Source organism: Rhyacophila brunnea, unplaced genomic scaffold (assembly GCF_057557595.1).
Source record: "Rhyacophila brunnea isolate RB1 unplaced genomic scaffold, BYU_Rbru_1.0 scaffold_9, whole genome shotgun sequence".
Lineage (NCBI taxonomy): Eukaryota > Metazoa > Arthropoda > Insecta > Trichoptera > Rhyacophilidae > Rhyacophila > Rhyacophila brunnea.
Window position 1 is genome coordinate 36703981 of NW_028233361.1, and position 18445 is coordinate 36722425.

Below are 18445 nucleotides of genomic sequence, written 5' to 3' on the forward strand. Positions count from 1 at the left end.
TAGTCATATTTCAGTATATAAATGTGCAGCGGTGTTAAGATTTTTTACATTTATTAATTTTTAAACGCATTTATAAAACCATCAGTATAATTTATATCGACATTATTATAGTGAAATATTTACGATATAAAATTATATTGATAATCTCTGTGATCCCAAATTTGACAAGAATTAGGCATTTTATCATTCAAAAAATGGGCAAGATTAACACATTTGAAGATAATTCTAAAGATACTCATTATAAGATATGTCTTTGACCATTCAAGTGTGATAAACATCCTACGAATAATGATTGCTTCATAATAATTATTGACCTAAGAATAAGGTAGTGTTTTTTTGAAATACGCCATTTCTTTTGGCATTCCCCAGTGGTTAAGCTACAACATACGGCCGTAGCCATAAATTGACAAACTATAATTGAAGTAGGGAGTAAAATGATGTTAACGCGCGTGTTTGACCTAACTACCTAACCGATTTTTTTTTAAACGGTACACGCGCGTTAACATCATTTTACCGCCCTTAACTTAACTTTATATTAAATATTTTGAGTTATTTAAAAATATCATGAGACAACAATATTTAATTTAAGATACCGCGCTACGTTTGCTACGAGCGCTATGTCAGGGAAAGCGCGGCGTAGCAGGGTTACGCAGGCAAACAATTTATTATGAGTTTGATAAATTTAATAAATTAGTTGTATTAAATGTATTTTTGTTGGGTGATCACTTTAACAATGTTTCTTTTATGTAATTTTGATAGCTTGATTATTACATACCGTAGGACTATAACCGGGCTTCCAGATTACAAAATATCATCACATTTATTTTCAAAAATAATTTATGGTTGATTCTAGCTGAAACAGTGGTTGTTATTTTTAATTGTATTAATTTTAAGATGATTATGAAGATACATAATTATTCTTTAGTAGATATTATTTAAAAATAAAGTATTTCTTGGTAGGGCATTGTTTGGTTCGTTGAATAGTGATCAGACCCGTAGTGGAAGTTAAAAAACGTGTTAGAAAAATATGACATCTTACATTGCTTGATGAATAATAATTAATTAACATATCTAATGTTTCTTATTGACATGAGAACAAATAATTGGTACTTCGTCATTACGACTAAGGATTCCACTCATCTATCCATATAATTTGCATCGGCATAAGTAGATACCTACTAACCTTCAAACCATACTCTTTAACATAGCCCCCACAATCTGAAACGTGCCCCCAGGCCAGGATGTTTGACGGACCCCCTACGGTTAAGGGCAATGTGATAGTAGTGTGCCCAAAATGGTATTCTACGGTAAAATGAAGTATTCCGTGATTTTGTATAGTTTTAAATAAATTCTTTTGAATTAGATACCATTAAGTTGTCGGCATTACGCATAGTATTATGGAGCACAGATCGCGACAATAATTATGTGGTAACCAAGTAATATGCGACCCTTCGCCATATTGGATAAATAGCCACTTTTGTTAATTAATAGGAAACAACACACCTAAAATAATTATAAAATAAAATGCGTGAATTATCATTTAATTATATCAATCATAATATCACATCAAATTGCATCACACAGTTACATATTTTTTATGTTAATATTTATTAAACGAAATAGCGCCGCAGGTGACTTTTTACTATTAGAATACATTTGTGGTCTGTGTTTATCTCACTTAACTGGTTGACCCACCACGCCGGGTCCCCAGTCTAGCTGTCAGCCCCCCTTGTGTGTGACCATGTTCATTAGATTTGTAATTATTTATTATGTAGGTGTATCAGTGGACCTATGCTATACGTGCCTATCGATGGTAGTTTATCATATTTATGTATTGAGGAAGTTAATTGTTACAATACGTTTAACTATGTAAACCAATGACATTAATATGGACGAATTATCTGGAAAAAAAATGACACTCACTTTATTGCCGGGTCTGCCGAATGGCATAATCTGTTCTAACGCCATTACAATAAAGGTGATATTGCTATAAATTCCTGATGCTTTTTGTTGGGTCTGCCGAATGGTTCGGTTCGAACGGGTTCGCTCAAATGAACATTGACATTAGAAACATTGCTCTAACGCCATTACAATAAAGGTCATATTGCTATAAATTCCCGATGCGTGATATCGCATAATGGAAATTGCGTGACGTTTACCTATACATGCGAATTTACTTGCTAGCTACTGTATTGAGTGCGTCGTCCATTAATAATGTCATTGATGTAAACTATCAAAAAGTGCTGCTTTAAGTTTTAAACAGCCCCTCTCTAGGCTGTATTGACTTTTAAAGCGAGATATACAGTTTTCACAGTTTAGACGGCTAACTTATTAAGCATAACAGTAATTATAATACCTCAATACATAAATATGATAAACTACCGTCGATGGCTGCCAATAACCGCCTTGTGTATAGGATAGACCCACAGGAACACTTACTTTTTTAATGTAAAAAAACATTATTAATTTGGTCGACGGAAATATTAAAAATAATCACCTGAGAACGCTACTGGATGTGTGTTAGTATGTTAATGGGCGGTACGTGCAATTTTATCATCATCATAATAATATTATTCTATGAAGTGCTAATACCTACAGTGTCGTTTGACTATGCCTTGATATCTACCTACCCATGTACATATTAATAAATTAAACGTTTTAACATGCTGTTCGTGTCACTATGAGCCACGGTAACAATTAAAAATTATATTGTTGTTCACCACGTTAGGTGGGTTCGTTAGTTAATATGATTCCAACTGAGTTGAATAATAATTAAATAAATTAAATTTGATGCAGTTGATATCAATAACATTGTAATAAAATTGCATACTTACTTCAATTTTTCATTGAAGTACTTACGTGTTTTTTATAAATTGGGTAATGTCCGCATCACAATTTAGTAGGTACCTAATAATATTTATCAAGTAGGTACCTATTTTAACAAATTTGCAGCTTTAAAAAATAAACCTATATCTGTTCCATTCAGCTCTCGAAATGGAAAAGCTTACGAACCGGAGTGATCGACAATTTTCTGAAGATCAGTGACGTCCCTAGACAAAATGCTGCCCCTGGGCAACGCCAAACTAACGCCCCATTTTTTATACAGTATTTTTATCATCCGTGTACGTGTCGTTTCTGGTCACCATGGACGTCGAAGGGCAACGGAAGTAAACTAGACATCGTGAACCCGACAAAAAATTACAGTCCTTTTAAACCTTTTGTGTTAATTAATACATTTTGTTTCCAGCCAGTGAGCTGAATTTTATTATGGAAAGATATTTTCGTTATTAGGTACTAAGTTTAGGTAGCTATTTCTATATATACCAAATGATTCTCCTCGATTTGCCGCCCTTCGAGTAACTGCCGCCCCCAAGCGACGCTCAATCTGCCTACCCTTACGGGTCATCACTGCTGAAGATATTAACATAGTTATCAATTTTTATGTGTATTTTATAAAAATAAGTGTGTTAGATTTTTTATCATATGGCCTATCTAGCTCAGATGGTCAAACTATTTTTTCCCCATGAGACGGAGCGATCATTTTATCGATTTTACGAACCGTAACGGCGCTCCTGTGCGCTCCGGTCATTTCAAGCCCCGTCCATTATACCTAACTAAACTTAAGAATGACCAATAGTCACTTGCACTTTTCATAGGTTATAGAACATTAGCTCTTACCAGTTTTTTAGTGTCAACTCGATATCTGAATGGTTTCCAGAGCCACAACGTGCACTTGTAATGTTGAAATGAGACGCGCGTCTACGTCCAACCGGATCCAATCTCAATGATCTGAAAAAATCAAACTTGACCACTCTATTTTTCCATTCTGTATATTATACATACCTACCTTTTTATATTCGTTTTCACAAGGATGAAGTCGCGAGGTTTTGTTAGTTTATAATATAATTCTATTTTTTCTTTGTGTTGCTAATAAAATATAACAATAATTTACTATTTGGATAATAAAACACGAGGTAGGTATATAGGACACATTCTACGCAATACTACGATTGTATGTCACAACATAATCATGGCGACTTTGTCGATGTCGGTGTAAAAAAGCTCTCGACCTCACAAACTCAAGAAAAGCTTTTATGTTGTTTCCCTTTAAGAAAAAATCGCAAAGGATTTGGCTGAGTTTGACTTCATTTCGTATTGAGACATTTTGACGAGTGACATACCCATTATTTATTACCATTACACCTACTTAGCGACCTCTATCATACCCGCGCTCGAAATAGAAAAGTTTACGAACCGGATCGCTCGACAATTTTCTGTAGATATTTTAATAGTTATCAAATTTTATGTGTATTTTATAAACATAAGTGTTAGATTTTCTATTTTAATTTTTGCGATAATTTTACCAATTTCACGAACCGGAACGGCGTTCCGGTCCATTTCGAGCCCTGATCAAGCCGCGTACTCTTGTTACTTCCTTATCCATTGGTTTCTTAAGAAAAAAAGTTGATCGTTAAGAGGTAAAATAAGCATTCGACTTTGATTTCAAATGGATCTTGAACCTGAAATTTTTCCTAAATAAAAAAGGGCCTCTGAATTTCTCAAATGCTCTTTTTTAATAATTTTTTGTGAGAAACAAAAAAACCATAAATTTTTATCACAATATGACAATTTATTATTGTACCTAGGTAGGTACTAGGTAAAATTTTTGCCAGATAAACTTTAATTTTCTTTGACCGCGTGACAAAAAGATAGCAACACTGGCTGTGTCAGGAGTAATCTGACCATAAATAAAATAATCTGACAAATTCAATTGTCGATGGTCACTTCCCAAATTAAATTTTTCTGTTTACTATGCATTCTCAAAATAATAATGCGCTGTCTTGATTTCTGACATACGCGAAGTAATGTGTCGATGTGAATAATTTGTTCGCCTTTCGTTTTAGTGACTGTGACAAAAAAAATATTTATTGTAATCTTAATTGAAATCTTTAATTAATTGATTTACAATGGCCACTCTCGAAGATAAGATTTTGGGTAACAAATTAGAAAATTATTGTAGTAGCAGTGAAGATGAGGACGAACCGTCTGACTCTGAAAAGGCGACTCGCTCCAAAATACAGGCGACACCCCAATTACCAGAGCCCGACAAATGGGATGGCATATCAACCAATACAGGCCCAAAGGGAGTCATTAAAGATTGGCAGAGATTCAAGCAATTAGAGGCTGAAACGAGATCGGAACAGGAGCGGGAACGATTGGATTTGATGAAGAAACTTAGCCTAACCTGTATGTCTAGTAAACAAGAAGAAGAAATGAAAAAACAAAAGGAAATCGACGACGAACTGGAAGAACTGCTCGATGATGACTTTTTACTACAATACCAGAAGCAAAGAATGCACGAAATGCTTTCACAGTCCGGCAGACTTCCCCGTTTTGGAAGGCTGCTGCACCTGGCGTCGAGTGGTGAATTTTTAGAGTCAGTGGATTCAGAAAACAAGTCTGTCACGGTGATCATTCACATCTATGAAGACAGAGTACACCAGTGCGTTGTGATGAATGGATGCCTCATATCGTTGGCTGAAGAATACCCCACTGTTAAATTCTGCAAGCTTGTCGGTTCAACGGCAGGGATGAGCCGACAGTTCAAGACATGCGGAGTGCCAGCTCTGCTTGTCTACAAAGCCGGGCAGTTGATTGCAAATTTCGTTCGGGTGTCGGATGAATTGGGCGAAGACTTCTTTGCGACAGATGTTGAAAGTTTCCTATTGGAGCATGGATTGCTACCTGACAAACGATACATACCTGAAATCGTAACGTCGTCGCAGAATGATGAAGATGATAGTGATCTGAGCCTTGATTAATAAGTTTATTGTGACATCTAGTAATTAAATATACAATTTTGTTGTTCTGGTGCAAGCTCTTGATGTTTAATTATTTGCTTTAGCGTTACCTTATCTCGGAGCATAAATCAAGCACCATTCTCCCCAGTTCAGTGCCATGTTCATTTTCATGCGATTCCTGCAGTGCATTGATCGCTCTTGTAGTTAGTTCTCTTGCAGGGTGGAAAAGGGGTGCCCGTGATGCCAAATTCTCAGCTCAGAATATTAATTATATTAAATCATCTAGTTTTAATACCATTTACTTATTATCATTGAAAATGTAACTGCACATAGCACAGGCCTGGTTGGTAGAGTGGCTGCCTATATTTCAATCCAGTGCAACGATCCAAAGGATTGGGCGAGTGACTTACACCTATTCCTTGTCAAAGAGTGTCAATATAAAGGCTACTATGACTAGGTATGACAGTTCACGGTGAACTGTGATAATATGGCAAAATGTAATAACCTACATTTCAATAAAAATAAAAAGAACTTATGGAAGGGTGTATGTAGTAGTGTAATCTTATCGTGGTAATGGACACAAGAATCGTGTATTTTATCCAATGACATTATTAATGGACAACGCACTCAGTACAGTAGCTAGCAAGTAAATTCGTGCAAAGTGACATTCGCCCATGTAAAGGTAGATGTCACGTGACAAAATTTCGCAATTTCCATTATGCGATATCACGCATCGGGAATTTATAGCAATATCACCTTTATTGTAATGGCATTAGAACAGTGTTTCTAGTGTCAATGTTCATTTGAGCGAACAATATTGATATTAAAATATGAATTATGCCATTCGGCAGACCCGACAAAAGGCATCGGGAATTTATAGCAATATCACCTTTATTGTAATGGCGTATTGTTATTAAAATATGAATTATGCCATTCGGCAGACCCGAAAAAACGCATCGGGAATTTATAGCAATATCACCTTTATTGTAATGGCGTATTGTTATTAAAATATTAATTATGCCATTCGGCAGACCCGACAAAAAAGTGAGTGTCTTTTTTTTTTCCAGATGCTTCGTCCATATTAATGTCATTGATTTTATCCATTGAAAGTGAAGCAGCTAGGAATTAAAATCTCTGAAAAATTTTGCCATTGAAAACACCTTTCAACTCCCACAACCACTCCATGCTTCATTCAGATCGTACATTTTCTAGTACTGACTGATAACCCTTTAAAATGAATGTCTTGTTACATACTAAGAGCGCAATGCAGAATCATCTGGATTAACTAAGTGGCACTTAATAATAAACACCATCCAGAGTTGCTAATTTAGCTTGACTTAGTTAGATGTGTCTTCCGTATTTTAAATGGTTTCATTCTGGGCCAATGCCTTTTTCCACTGATTCATTACCTGCTGTGACGTATTATTATGTATGGGTACTGTAGACAATCTAAGTTGCCGATATTGGCCTCTTAATGATAGCTTAAGGACTTCCACTTCTAAGTATGGTTCTGCATAGCACTCTAAAAGCAAACTTTGTCATCAAGAGAATATGCTCATTATGTTGTATGTAATTTGATAAAACCTAATTTTTAGATCAGTGCTTGCATTAGAACAATATGAAGTATCCAGTAATCATTAAATGTAAAATGTGGTGTAAATCATTTATTAATTTAACTTACTTTGTCAATGTTCACAATTCCAAAGCGCTTTTGTAGTTGTGTTTTATTCGATGGTCATGGGTTGATTCTTGCGTAAAATTTATCTATTGTTATGGAACATGGACTTAGATAAAAATCTATGCCACTGATCATTGATTTTCTGGTGAAACAAAAACACCAATGACAATAAGCAATTATCATATTCGTACCTAGTTACAATGCGTATGTTGAAAGTTTACAGATCACAATCGTGCCGTGCTGCCAGGAAATGTCAGCCGTAAAAATATAATAATAATATTGGAACATTTCTCAGTTGGACTACCGTGGATACAATATTTAATTCAAATGCATTAAAACTATTTAACAATTAGCAGTGACGTCCTGTGGGGTTAGGCAGAGTGAGCGTCGCTTGGGGGCGGCAGTTATCGAGGAGAATCATTTGGAATATATAGAAATAGCTACCTAAACTTAGTAATAACGAAAATATCTTTCCATAAAAAAATTCAACTCACTGATTTTGTTGTCGGGTTTGCGATATCTAGTTTACTTCCGTTGCCCTTCGACATCCTCGGTGACCAGAAACGACATGTGCAGATTTGCGAATAATTATTACAGTCTGATATTTTGTTAGTAATGTATCCATACAATACATTTCTTAGATATTGGACTCATGAAAGGACGGCAAAAATACTGCATAAAAATGGGGCGGCATTTTATCTAGGGACGTCACTGACAATTAGTAAGTGAATTAATTGTTCCTGGCAGTGTTATGAAAACTTTTCCACAGTGATTGCAAATGTCGGGTATACATTATACTGTAATATTTAGATTTTTTACCCCATGTTATGCATTCGATTATCTATAATAATTTTTAAAGTAACTATATAGATTGGAGATAATATAACTTATCGATGTTGTAAATTTTCAGCAATTGTAAAACTTCTAATGTAAGGCAAAGTTAATGAGACTGATGTTTTTTTTATTCATAGTCTTTTTGCTGTTTTTTCAAAATTATTTTAAGTATACCTATATAATTTTATTTTTAAGGCGAAGTCTTCACTGAGCCTTTTTTAAAGAGGCACCTAGCGGAAAAATACGAAGCTTGCAATTTGAGACATTTTTTTGATAATTTACAATTTCAACTATATTAATGAATTAATATGTATCTGAAAACATTAAAAAGAAAAATATTTTTTATTTTAAGTTAAAGACAAACTTACAATTGTAAAAAATGTAATAAAATGTGAATTTGTTAAATCGGACCGCACCCTATTATTACATATATTTTATGGTCATATTTATTATTAAAATTTAGTTTATTAAGTTTTCTAAGCATCACCTAAGAGATATTTGAATAATTCAGTTTTAATATTTTTTATATCTATTTTAAAAAACTGATTTTTATAAAAAATATAAATGTGTATAACTTGAAATCCTTTTTATTTATATTTATATAAATATTTTATTTATATTTATAAAAATAATTGATTTGATATAAATAAAAAGGATTTCAAGTTATATACATTTATATTTTTTATAAAAATCGATGTTTTTGAAATAGATATAAAAAATATTAAAACTATGAATTAGTCAAAAATCGCTTAGGTGATGCTTAGAAAACTTAAACTAATTTTTAATAATAAATATGACCATAAAATATATGTAATAATAGGGTGCGGTCCGATTTAACAAATTCACATTTTATTACATTTTTTACAATTGTAAGTTTATCTTTGACTTAAAATAAAAAACATTTTTCTTTTTAATGTTTTCAGATACATATTTATTCATTAATATAGTTGAAATTGTAAATTATCAAAAAAATGTCTCAAATTGCAAGCTTCGTATTTTTCCGCTATGTGCCTCTTTAAAAAAGGCTCAGTGAAGACTTCGCCTTAATGGACATATATACGTACTAAGAGGTTTTAATGATTTATACGTTGAAATGTTTCCTGGGAGAATGTTCATGTATTATAATGATTTACAAACAGAAGTATGTACATAATACTTGTTGAGAAATGGCCTCTAATTGTATAGTAAGTTTATTTTTGTTGTTTCGGTAGGAAGTTAAAAATTACATGAATAATTTTTCTTATTCAGTTGGGAGATTTTTGACATCTTTTGATACATTATTCATGATGATATTAATCTATTGTTATGTTTGATGAATATGTATGACTTCCTCGATAGACTTTGCAATCAATTTTTGGTAACCATTGTTTTGATAAGTTATTATAATTTATAGTATTTCATTGATTTCACAATAGGGCAGGATTATTAAGAACTAAAATCCAACCATCTTCCAAAACTTATTGCTTCTGTTTTATATTTTCCCACCTAGTAGGTTAGTTACTGAGATGGAATGCACTATTTAATGAAAATGTGAGAAATGTTGAATGGAACATAATTATTATGTGTAAGTTTTTTTAAGTTATCATCTATCATCGTTTTCATTATAATTATTCATTTTATATACAAATAAAACGATTATAAACATTAAAAGGTGTTTCAATTAAAATTTACTTGATGTCTGAATATTTTTTCAGAATAATTCTAACAAGTGTTTCTAAGACAGGGTTGGCGAACCTTTTCACGTACACCAAAATTTCCCAATAATATATTTCGACTGTGGCGTGCCAAATAGTTTTTCATGGCGAAAAAGTTTTAAAAATTACAATTGTTTTTAAAATTCTCCGAGATCGTGGAAGCATTTTTAAACCACTCTTCTTTCATATTATATTCTCTATCACTGAACGGTTTTCCATTTTTAAAGATTATTTTTGAGGCAAAATAACAAAGCAGTTTATTTGAATGATTGACGATAATTAATTTTATAAAGTATGTTGATTGAATATTTTTAATTGCCCGATCCTAGGGACCGACCTAGCAATTGTATATTCACATTAAACGTAAAGATTATTCTTGAAAAAGATTTGTCTGCTATTTTTTATACAATGCGATTTGTCATTTACGCATGAATTTCTCTTGTTTCTGTTTGCGCATCGATTAGTAAACATAATATGAAAAACCGAAGACACATGGCTATGTCGTCATAATTTTTTTTTAATACATATAAAATAGTGATTTCTTTTCTCTTCAAAAGGAAACATTCGCGTGCCATGCAAAATCATCAAAGCCACTAGTGGCACGCGTGATTTAGGTTCGCCATCTCTGTTCTAAGAACTTGTCCACATGGCGTGAGTCCCATCACTATTTACGCTCAAGTACCAAAAATGTTTTCCGTCCAGATAACGTGTTTAATTTGACAGTGAACCAGCTAGGTCGCGTAATTCATTTTTGAATCGGCATAAGCAAACGCGAGTGTAGAAAAACAATCAACAACTCAACTATGTTATGTACTCGGTTTCCAAGAGATTTTGTATTTCGGGATAACTTGCAATATGTATTCTCGGCACTTTACCATCTACCCGACGTAATTTATTTTGGAGTAGCAATAAAAACTGTCATGTTCTAGCGCCAGGTGGTCGTGATTCGTTTTGGAATGGCTGTATATGCCGCGATTCTCCAGAGTCTAGCGATTGTCATCATGGAGCGAGTGCTTGTGGTCAGCTCAATGAGTCACATGTACTTGGAGAGCGCGTAACATGTTATGCACAAGTCAAAACTAAGGAGTCCAATATTCATTTGCGTCAGCATTGAAAGTGTAGGGATGAGAGAAAAAAACTATTTTCTAATTAAAGATTTTTATTTTTAATACAAAATAGATTCATTACAGAAAATGCTGTCTGTGACTAAAATTAAGAAAATGCCAAACATATTTTTTGAGTTATGTTCATTTAAATTAAATTAATACATAATATGCCGAGTATTAAAACCAATGGTGTAAAAAATTTTGAAAATTATTAATTGTTCCTTGAAGACATCTCATTAATATTTCATGTGCAGGGTCCAATGATACTTCTATGGACATTGAATCGATCAAAAGCTTTTCAAATATGTAAATTATTGTGGTCCCAGATACTCAAAATTTACAAAAACGTATGGGTGAAAATCATAGGCATTTGAGAGAATTTAATGTAGCAAAAGAAAATGACTTATCATATTCTGATACTGAACCATTTCATTAGGAACATAAAAGAGATTATTGATTGAATATAAAAATACTATGTTATTTCTTATACAGATCTATTACATAAACATATTATCTTAAAACAGGATATTTTCTAAATTCAACACTAAAAAAATGACAAATTAAGAAAATTGTGAAATAGCCCTCCACTAGACATAAATATACTTAATCATTTAACACATTTTGAACAATATGTCTCAATTTGGAAACGGTAGAAAAGAAAACTAGCTGAGAATAATTTATTGCAATCTTCACTTTATTTTATTCAAATCACATCCACAGATCGATATGTGAATCAAAAATTAGGAATGCCAAGTACTAAGACAGATGTGACATTCAAAAAAAGATTTTTTACTTTCACGTAATATAAAAATCTTACATTTAAATACGCATTAAATATTATTAGATCACTGATTACACTTTAACATAGGTCTACAATTTGTGAACTGTCCGTGGAGGATGAGGCTTTTTTTGATTTTTTGTTGGTGTGATGGTCGGAAGATTCGCTTTCTGCCATTTTTCTCTTCTTGGCGGACGGTTCTCCTTCTTCCATGGGTGTCTCTTCTTCTTCAACGATCTCCATATCACTGTCGTCACTTTGGTACTCCGGCTTGGTAGATGAGGTAGCTTCGGCTGCTTCTTTAGCGGCTATAAAAACACATAAATATCTTAATTTACCGTAAATTAATTACATGTATGCAAGTAATAATGAAATACAGTTGAACTTGATTATTCCGAGGAAGATGGGACCGACTGAATTTGCTCGTTATATCAGAGAATAGGTATTTTTAAATACACAAAAGGTCGAAAATAAAAAATCTGAAAACCATCGTAAAAATCCCCAAAACAAGCATGGCATTCATAAACTATAAAAGAAGTTGTTTATTGTAATGAACGCTGGTAGGTACCTACGGACGTCACAAACCTTGCATTTTTCAACCATATTTATGTGGATACTTTTTTATTATTGTCGGCGAAATACCAATTAGGTAGGTACTAAAACACTTCACTAGTGTCATAAACGTAATCCGACCCTTCCGTCATCCTGTCCGATCGGATTTCATTGCTTATGGTATAAATGTTTTTAAACAATCGACACATTAACAGTATTTTAGCTCTGTATATCCGATAAGTTGCTTATTATAACAGTGAATAAATGTATGGAGAAAATCATGAACCAAAATGTCAACGAATATTTCCTCATTTCATCCGAGATCGTAATAACCGAGTTCGACTGTATGTATGCATGTAGTTGTATCAAATAAGGACGCAATGTGGTTTTGCTGTAGATATATTCTGTTCTTTTAACTCTTCAATAATTCTTTTCTGTATTTATATTAGTTATATCCTTGTAGTAATCATAGACTTTCCCATGTTAAATTTTATTAAATTGTATATGCACAGATGACTGATGTTCATATATGAAATCAGAGACATAACTTAGATATCATGGTTTACCAGTGCAATACAATAAATAATGGTGGTAAATCAGTTTTATATGTATCTATTTTCTATGCATTCGGATGATTAAGAGCGGAAGAAAACTTGATCAATCGAAATCCTCAGTTTGTAATTACATATATGATAGGAACGCGATTATGCCCAACCTTTTATTTATTCTTCTGCATTACAACTGATTGACCTACACTTCCAAATGACGTATTGAATGAATTTTGTAAACTGAGAAAAACATGCATCATGTAGGGTGAAAAAAGATAAGTAAAATAACAATAACCTGCGCCGTTTCCATTAGAAGTGCTTTCCTTAGGTTTGAGGCTATCTGCATCAGCTATCACCTCGAATTCCTTTGACTCAGGATCATTTTGAATTATCACACGGAGTTCATAATCTTGGTGGAAATCATCGACCTGCAATTATTCAGTTGTTCGAATTGAGCTACAGCCGAAATGTGTCGTTCTTTTACATAGTTTCATAAAATTTTCATATTACGTAAGTATGTCAGTTAGTTATTAAACCACAAGAAAAAACAGATGACATGTTATACAAATTGGCACGCCCCATGAATTATTATCCCCATCCACCACAAAGCGGTTGTCAACGCGCTTACGTTCAGAGTGTCCAAGTTGGAATCGGATTAGCCGGAATAAATTCAACTTTTGTGGCAAATGTACAACTAAATTAATGTCATTCGTAAGTTTATGTCCTGATGTCACAGCCACTGTAAATATTTCAAAACCTGTATCCCAGTATTTTTGATACCGAAATACCGGTTTTAAAAATCAGACAATACCGATATATCGTCGCCTTAGAAGTGAATAGAGCTAATCCACACCAAATTCAAAAACGTTTTTTTGACCAAACGATTTTTAAAACACTAAAGAATATTATGGTGAAGAAAAATAACTGATTTTTTTTTACAGGAACATGTATTTCCATCAAATTTGCTAAACAATCTAATACACAAATGACATTTGTGAAAAGATTCATGCAGCATAGAACTGTTCACTTCTGTTCGATTAATATGTAATTACATATGTACAAATTCTTGTTCAGGTTCTTGACAGTGGTGAATAAGCTCAAGCGGCATAGAACTCTTCACAACTCGCGTATTTCAAATGATAACACATCAGGTTCGTTTCTTTCAACTTGAACGAAACAAATCAAATTAAACCATAGACAATATACATACAAATTGTAGTTGACCGGAAATGGTTTGAGATTTGACGTTTGGTTCAGTGTATCATTGAAAATCAAACCGTTCTCGGACCATCAGAAATGGTTTGACATGAAACGTCAAACCAATTCGGACGATCCATAGACTAATGGCAATCTGTCAAAGTGTTGATAAGCATTATTCGGCATTTATATATCGTGAGGTGTTCATATTAATATGTTAGATATTTACACCATAGGAGTTCACTTGAATTATGTATATTATAGATTAATAATCAATACCTATTATTCATAAGTAACCATACGCGAACAAGACGCCACTTTTGGTCTTATTATCTCAAAATCCAGCCATATTTTCTATGCAAAGAGTTCGATTTATCATTACTATAATTATTATGTCAGACAAAGAATTTATTTTCATTTTATTTATATTTTGTAACGGAGATTCTAAACTACAAACTGTGTTAAATCAACCCGGAATGATCTTTATATTACCTAACGAATTTAATATGTTCGATTGTCGTCTAAGTCACAATATCATACTGTCGACATGAACAAGTGGTCAATTATGAAAAGCTCTAATCAAAAGTAATTTTTAAAAACTCGTCATACCTATAAATTAACTAAATGGCTACCTATTTATGAAGCATTCTTTATATTTCGTATATTTAAAACGAATGAATACGACAGTTTGTTAAATTTGTATTATTGTAGACCACGATAGGAGGTTAGAATTTCATAACAAGTTGACGTTTCAATAAATATGTTTCTGTTTTAGAGACTAATATATTATGAATTAATTTTAACCTTTCTAACGCGGCAACTGACTTTAGTCAGCCTATACGCGCGAGTCATCCGCGCGTCAGCTGACTAAAGTCATTTCGATTTTCGTTTGCCTAGTACTGCTTTCCGCCAGGCGCGAATAATTCGAATATTGATTTAATTTATTCAAAAATCATCCTTCTCTTGACATCTGTCAATGGATAGCCTAAACTTTTGTTCTATCTAATTTAAATAAATATTTTTCGGGAGCGTGTCTTGAATAAAAATATATCAGTCATCGGGCCAATTCAAATTTGCCGCGTATATAGTGTCTTATCGCTTCTTAGTGCATGTGCGCCGAAGACATTTGACTGACGTGTTTGTAACGATACGAGTTTGCGATATAATAAGTTATATTGTTTTTTAGTGATTGAAAAACTATTTGGTGCGTAAACTGTTAAATAGAATATTCGAAAGTTACATTGATCAAAGTGAATTTACAAAATATTTTTACAAAAGGAATGCTTTTGGAGATTGCATTCATTCGCCTATCTGCCAGTATATTATCCGCGAGTTTATAGTTTCGGAAAATAATTTGAACCAGGTGTCATTTAAATATACCTAAAAGTCCGCGATTTAATATGTCTCTTTGTTTATCATTGATTAACATTTTTAAATACTATTTTCTGGTTATAGTATTAGGTGAAACAGACAAAAATTATTTATTTACCCTAGTTATCAGCCATTTATAAAGAAAAGACACGAACACTCAGACGCCCGTTCCCGCATAAATGCGGAAATTGTCGTATTACGCAAACACCAGGTCCCGCGCTACTGAATTTTTATACACTGCGCGGCAAATCATCGTCTGCTGGTGTGAGACAGACACTTGAGAATTATTTTTTTCGTAATACTATTCAAAAGGGTTTGATTCATGACTACTATTTTTTTTATGTAGAATTCTTCTTATATTTATAGTCGAAAATAACTCGAGTTACTTACTATCACGTCATTATAATAAAATAAGAGATTACCTATTCTAGTACCAGGTTATTGAAGTAATATAATAAAAAAAAAACAAATGAACTTGAAAATAAAATTGTGGTGACTATAAAGCATTTAGAAGTGCAAAAAGTGTTTGAAATTTAATATTTTACGAATTGTAATAGGTATTCGAAAAATAAACCATTTTGTTATATAAACTATGTGTCATTCGATTCCATTCAGTTCGGGGTCAATGGTAGGTACAAACCAGGCACTGGTGGTAAGTACATCACTCTCAAATAGCCAGTAGTTCTCAAGGATGATTTATTTATACTCGGCCTGCAGTGCTGCAATGTGTATGCGAGTTCAAACAAAAGTTACACAGTTTGAGATGTCCTGGATGCTATAAAAATGAGTTATTTATGACTGATATTTTTTCAACACACTCAACAAAAATGCTCATAAAAGTCATAAACCATATTATTATTCATTATGTGTATGACATATTTGTCGAAATGGTAGCCGGTAGACTATAAGAATACTGAACTGTTCTTACACTTGTTAATCTGTCATCGACGCATTAGTCCAGCACCATTTCGTAAGTGTCATGGCGCCGCTCGAGTAAGCTGGCATTTTTTCAATGAAGAAGTCTTGTTCGTGATTTCTTATCAGATTTAGGCGACGAATGTTTATTTTTAGAGTCACATAAAATATTAGGTTCTGTCATAATCATTTTTGAACTTGACTCCGATTTTTTACTACTCTATTTGTGTATGTTTGACTGACATTTATTACGATTTATTGATGCTTGAAATCACAACGCGCACTGTTGTACTAAGTCGGGATTCGTAACGCTTAGAAAGGGTTAAGTACTGGCAACACTAATTAGTTGTCAGAAAAGTGTTTCCGTGGACATTCTACCAAACGGTTCCAAATCAAATAAATCCAACGGTGCCATTTGATTCGTTCAGTTCAGGTTCAATGATACGAACTTATCGTCGCCTTGAAAGTGAATGGCGCTAGTCCACATTTTCAGTATCAGTATATAAATATTATCAGTTACATGTTAATTATTTGAACAATAAAATGTCCTTAAAATAATAAAAATTATGTGGTTTATCAGTCAAAAAACAGTTAGTTTTTTTCACCACTGAACTAAAAGCAATTATTATAGTCAGAAGTGAAAAGATCTAAGCCACAAAAAGTACTTAAAAAATCAATTTATTACAAAAATGAATTAACAATATTCATTGATAGCTTATTATTGTATTATGTAGAAAGTTTTGTTGAAAAATATTGTTATTTAAGGAAGTTACACGATGTCTGGTTTTCTTCCGTTGCCCTTCGACGTCGAGCAGATTCGCGAAATTGTACATTAAACAAAGAAACTGTGACTTTGTACAGCCGCCTAAGAAATAGGCAGAAATAAACTATGTATAAATATAGCAGTGTAGTAATTCAATTGTTGGAAATATATTTCTTAATCTGAAATGTCATCTCATTATCATCGCTATAATTGGATAGGTCCATGTGGCCGGCGATCGAACTACTATGTAGCTTGAAAAGGGACTCTAGCACTATGGATAGTATGTATTCTGTGCGTGGTGACGGTGTCTTTTGATTTACACAAATCGATGACATTCATGCTGAGCACTTTTATGTTGTGTCCACATACAGATGTTTTTTCCAAGCGACAATGTTGCACCAACGCCGTTAGTGATGGTACATTAAGTTACATATTGTGTTTTGTGAATACTAAAAAAATCACACTGACAAATTAGGTTTTGTTGCGACTTGCAATAATTTGATTTGAAACTCGAGTGGCAAGTGATTCTTATTTCGGCAACCTTATTTTGGTAGTGATGATTACTGTAACACAAAACCTTTCACACGTATGCTCAAAAAGCCAGGTGCTAGATTTCATGAAAACAGTAAACACAACTGCTAGAATAGAGCTGAAGAAGTCATTAAATGGTTGCCAATTTGTACTTAAAATTATTAATTGAAACAGCTCGGTATTTAAGAATACAAATAAAATAAATTACCATAAGTACACTGCCATCGATGAGACCCAGTTCACTCAGGGTCTTGACATTGTTTTGTTCGGTCTCTCCCTCTTCCGAGGAGATGATGACGCTCTCGGCACCGACAAACATAGCATCAGGAGCCACCATGTTCAGCCTTCCGATGAGAACGGCCGTGTTCAACTCACCGCAAGTCATTCGGTTGATATTGCACACGAGAACGACTGAAGGTTTATTCGAGCAAACGTAGCACTTGGGGTTCGGCGGATTGAGCCCTGCAAATTAATTAATGGTTAAAGTGCATAAAAAATAGCAGAAAGTGACGAGTTATATGCAGGTAAAGCATTTTAATATTGTAATACGAAAGTGAAACAGAAAAAAGGGTTACAAATAGGATCCAAAATACTGTGACTTCTGTATATTGACATTCACATCATGGGCTGTATGCGATGACAGTATTACGTCACACGCTTTTTGCACACTGGTGGTG

The 18445-nt window shown here is 33.3% G+C and overlaps 2 protein-coding genes across 2 annotated transcripts in view; one reads left to right on the forward strand and one right to left on the reverse strand.

Moving 5' to 3' along the window:
* The first annotated feature begins 4756 nt into the window (after positions 1-4756).
* LOC147063575 (phosducin-like protein 1) lies at positions 4757-8799 on the forward strand. The gene has a single exon (XM_085959937.1). The coding sequence runs from the start codon at positions 4968-4970 to the stop codon at positions 5820-5822; it is 855 nt and encodes a 284-aa protein (XP_085816063.1). The 5' UTR covers positions 4757-4967; the 3' UTR covers positions 5823-8799.
* Positions 8800-11180: 2381 nt separating this feature from the next.
* Uba2 (Ubiquitin-like activating enzyme 2) overlaps positions 11181-18445 on the reverse strand; it is a 34013-nt gene continuing 26748 nt past the window's right edge. Inside the window, exons 10-12 of the mRNA XM_085959594.1 lie at positions 17977-18230; positions 13287-13419; positions 11181-12199 (exon numbers count right to left, since the gene is read on the reverse strand). Of these exons, the coding sequence (XP_085815720.1) occupies positions 11973-12199; positions 13287-13419; positions 17977-18230 (614 nt within the window). The 3' untranslated portion in view covers positions 11181-11972. The remainder of the gene's footprint in view (positions 12200-13286; positions 13420-17976; positions 18231-18445) is intronic.